This window comes from Austrofundulus limnaeus, unplaced genomic scaffold (genome assembly GCF_001266775.1).
Source record: "Austrofundulus limnaeus strain Quisiro unplaced genomic scaffold, Austrofundulus_limnaeus-1.0 Scaffold81, whole genome shotgun sequence".
NCBI lineage: Eukaryota > Metazoa > Chordata > Actinopteri > Cyprinodontiformes > Rivulidae > Austrofundulus > Austrofundulus limnaeus.
Genome location: NW_013952483.1, coordinates 754912 through 759762, shown reverse-complemented (window position 1 = coordinate 759762; position 4851 = coordinate 754912). Strand labels below are relative to the sequence as shown.

The window sequence follows — 4851 nt, the reverse complement described above, 5'->3', positions numbered from 1 at the left end:
GAAAGAAAGAAAGAAAGAAAGAAAGAAAGAAAGAAAGAAAGAAAGAAAGAAAGAAAGAAAGAAAGAAAGAAAGAAAGAAAGAAAGAAAGAAAGAAAGAAGAATGGGGACACAGGGGCTGGGCAAGCAGCAGCAACATCAGACAGAGTGACTCTGCTGTTGAATAATTCATAATGGGAGGTGAACACTTCACCCTTTAACACAGACACAAGTCGCCTCGCCTTGCCTGCACTGCGGCCTGCCAACCTTCACATGTTCAGGCTGCAAAGGAGGAAATAACACACACTCACACGTTTCATTATATCCACTTCTATTTTATTGTTTTTTTTATTAATATTATTGTTGTTTTGGTGCCTGATCAGTCCAAACTCTTGCTTCTGTGAGAGGCTCTTCTACGGCTGCAAAAAAAGGTGCTGGAAAATCAGCGGCAGCAGTTTCTATAATTTTGGGTTTTCTGTGTTTTGTTTGATAGAAGTCTATTTTTTGCTTCATGGGCACTTTGTGCTTCCGATTTTCCACAGCCAGGTGTAGTCAGTGTTTCTTGCCCTGCCCACTTACACCTGTTCTCTGTTGTCATTTAGCCTAGGTGTCCATATTTTACTCATGAGCACCGTCTATTTATTCTCCCATGCAGTTTCACCATCGTGCGCTCCACGCCCTGTTCCGTTATCTTCTGTTTCTCCTTGCRTTTTATTTGGTGGCTTATTTTATTTTTGTTTTCAAAACTACTTTTGTTCATAAATACGTAATTTAGTTTTTAAATTTCCTCATGTTGGTCTGCATCTCTGGGTCCGATCCCTCTACCAAACCTGACAGCAGTGAGCTGTAAATTATGAGAACACAGACATCAAAATAAGTGCACTCCGTACGTGCCTGCACTTCAGTGCCTAACACATGCTATGCCAAGTGACACTAGACATATGATTATTCAGCGTGCACAATCATCATATATCTCGTGTCACTGACTACTTCCATTTGTCAGGTTCAGTTTACGTGTGTGGCTTTTAGATGGGGCTCTTGGTTTGCTTTATATATTGATTCACCTGTTTCCACCTCTGATGTTTCGCTCCCTCTCAGACAGGCTGGCTGAGTTTGCTATTAATACTCTCGTTCGGAGGCCCTCCCTGATGGGGCAGTGGCTATATTCTTAGCTGACGTTAGCTTTGCTAAAAGAGTGTGTGCATGCGAGTGAGAGAGAAGTAGATGAAATGAGGGAAAAAAAAACAGTCTTTGCTTTTATTTTGTTTTAATGCTCGAGTAGTGAAAGTGTGCTGTAAGCATGTGATGTGTCTGCACCACTTTGATTCATTTAAATCTATATGAAGCTGCTGCTCAGATGAGGATGGTGTGCGTTTTGTATTTGTACGTGTCTTTTAGGGTGCTGATTTCTCAAGCCAAGTGCAGCTGGAGGGGACTTTTCCCTTGTGATATGAGAGCTGCCTAATTTTCTGCTCTCAAATTCCTTCGCTCGGCTCAATTTGAGTGGTTGGCTCGGCTCGTTGAGAAATGTAAATTGGAAGCAATGGCCCTGGATGCTAAGCTGCTATTATCTGACATGAACAGATAGTTTCATTAGACTCTAATAGTAATGTGTCTACTGTCACTCAACTGGCCGAGTGGTGCAGCTGTGGCTCAGGTGAGCATCGATTTAGCCATTTTGCAAACCAAGAGTAGGGTAATCCAGATGCGGCTGCCTTTCTTGGATTATTTTTGTGGCCATATCAGCTAAAATTAATCAGACTGGCTCATTAAAACATGATGATAATACCTCAGCTTTACAAACAATAGTTGGCTCTTATGGAGGCTACATGTCCAGAGTGATTTTTGTGTTTTCACTTCACTTTGCTGTGAGTTTGTGCTCCAGCTTGGCTAAACATGCACTTAGGTTTGCACTTGTTTGTGCACATATAGATGAGGATCGATTTGTTCCCAACAGGATGAGCTACAATAAGACAAGTCTCTATTTTATTTATTTGTTTGTTTGTTTTTTGTTGTTGGAACCATAGAGCAGGGCTATTCAACTAAATTGCTCCGGGGGCCACAGTTACTGCCGGTCAACAGCTGAGGGGCCAAACAACCAGCAATTAAAGTTATTATGTAAATAAACCAAGTATTACAAAGATCTGTTACCTTTGGTTTAGTTTATTTTGTTGCATTTAATCATGAATACAACATACAGAACCCTATAAAAGTAGTGATAATTAAACAGTATCAAAAAAAAAGAACACATTCTGCTCTTATTTGACACAAATAATATTTTGACATCTCTGACTTGCCAAATTTTTAAGCCAATTTTATTTTCACTTTCATCATTTTATCTTCAACAGCTTGTAGTTTTAACTGTCTTGAGTGTTTATAGAAATGGTTTTTACCAGCTTCTAGCCAAGATTCTGGTGTTTCTGTAGATACCAAACATGTCTATGTTTAACTAAAAGAACTTAGAGTAATTAAAGTAGAAAACCGGTGGTTTGGGCTTAAGAGATGAATGAAGCAATTGACGGGCCGAACTTTGGTCACTCGCCGGCCGGATGTGGCCCGCGGGCCACCAGTTGAATAGCCCTGCCATAGAGGATTTCCTCACATTAATCATGTTGATCACATGTGCAATTGTGATCCCAACAGCAAGGAAATTCATGAGATTTTTGGCTGTGATTAAAATTAATCTTTTTTGCTCTATTTTGAGAAATGAACAAAATTGCATTCCTTAAAAAAATATGCATATCACCTTCCATCTTTCATGGCAGAATTTTCTACTAAGACCATTTTTTTTATWGCAAACTGTAGGAGTTGTCTTGTGCAATACCAGATACCAAGCTCATTCAATTCAGTGTTTATGGAACTGACACAAAGGCATTTCTGTGTTGGCTATTTTTTATTAGTTGTGGAAGATACCCTCAAAATATGCCCTCGAGGTGGGTTGAAAATGCTTGTGACACAGTTGGTAAGGGTTCAGGTTTGGCTCAAGATGCCCATGAAGGCTTTATGGCTATATGTAGAGAAAATTTGTCACACAATTTTTTGAACATGTTCAAAATTTAAGCCACAAGACTGCACACCTCTTAGACTCGGGTGAGGAAATTGAAAACCCTGCGAAAGACTCAAGACATTTGGGGCTCAAGATGCCAAGACTGTAGCAAATGCTTTTTGTCAAGTTCCAGATCAGTACTACCTTTCATGACAGGTTGTTCAGTGTCCATCCCACTATATGAGGCAGATTCATGTTGAGTCAAAAAARTCTGTAGAAATGTTAAATGCACTTTTTCTATGTCGTTTTGTTCAGGGGTGTTCCAAAATACAGTTTGGTTGTGCTTTTCTACGATGGTGAGAGACTACATTGCGTTGAAGTWATCTGGTTAACAGTGGGCATAACTGCATTTTAGTAATGTTATTCAGTTAATCACAGTGTGAACATTCTTGAAAACTGAATGATTTTGGACTTGAAGCTGTTAAAAGAGCTGTTTGAGGGTTAAAACTTAGGTTTGTTTTTCTAATAAGATTAAATATGGTGAGAGGTAAGGTAAAGGTGGATTTAGTCACTTTATTGTTGGTAAAAAATGAAAACAAAAAGACAATCTGTTTAATTAAAACAGTCGTAGAAACATGCCATGCAAGGGTGTGTTTGAGCATGTCTGTGTTTGTGTGTGTGTGTGTGTGTGTGTGTGTGTGTGTGTGTGTGTGTGTGTGTGTGTGTGTGTGGCAGCTGAGTAAATAGTCATGATCAGTGCTTGAGGTTGGGGATTCTTCCTGTGGGATTAAATAAAGGCTAATTGGGGCTAACAAGAACTAGTCACTCATCTGTTGTCTTTGTTTTTCTTCTTTTCTCCTTTTCCTCCTCACCACAGTTAACCTGTTAGACTCCAAAGCAAGCCAAGGGGAGTTAGGATGGATTTCCTACCCGTCACATGGGGTGAGTATGCAGTGGATATGTGTATCTTTATGAGAAAAAAAAATCCACTAACATCAACTGCTTGTAAGAAATTTCGATTTTTTTAGACTCAAGTGGTTCTAACTTTGATATTTTGAACCATCGAGTCAAGTGCGGATTAACCCAGTTTTTAGATGTTGTTGTCTGTTCTTCATCTTACAGGTTAAAGGTTAAGTATTCAGTGTGCCATATGGTCAAAATACTTAAGGGAAACTGCACCACCACCATTGCACCACCATGTGTGGTTGTTTGTATATTGGAGTCTGTGAGTGTTTCAAGACAGATTAAAGCATTAAAGAAGTGTGGGCTGTCAGCCTAAAACCATCCTCATAAGACTTTGGATAAAATTGCAGCTTTTGTAGAAAATATCTTAGAGAAAAAAAGCACTCATGGCATTTTAGTGATGCATGCAAACTTTGTAATTCCATCGCTGACATTCCACTTATCAGCCCATGTGTGGAACATTACGCACCACATCAACACATCTGTCAGACCTTTATTTATTTTTTTAAGTATAACACTACCAGTCAAAACACGTGTTCTTCTAATTCAACACTTTTTTTATGCTTAATTCCTACTAACTTTAAATAATGCAGACATCAAGGAGTTTATTTAATCAAAATGGATCTAGTGTAGGCTACACACCTGTGTCGGCACATTTTGTTAAAACGTGGAATTTGAAGAGATTTAGGGCTACCAATATGTTTTCTGAGTCTAAATAAAAAGTCTAAAAGGTGTTCAGAGTTACAACAGCCTTTGTTCTAAAATACAGGAAAACTTGCAGGGTAACTTTTATGGGTTTTATTAAAAATATATATGGTCTGAAAACTCCAAAATTTATTTAAATTCTGAATAAAACATTTTTAGATCTTAATTATTTTCTTCAATTATTATTATCGTTATTAAACATGTTTTTATTAGCTAATAT

General features: G+C 38.3%; 1 protein-coding gene across 1 annotated transcript in view; it reads left to right on the top strand.

Moving 5' to 3' along the window:
- The window catches only part of epha3 (eph receptor A3), a gene marked incomplete in the record, with an annotated part of 93976 nt that overhangs the window by 3472 nt on the left and 85653 nt on the right, over nt 1-4851 (top strand). The window contains 1 exon segment of the mRNA XM_014011503.1: nt 3841-3905. Within this exon segment, the coding sequence (XP_013866957.1) occupies nt 3841-3905 (65 nt within the window).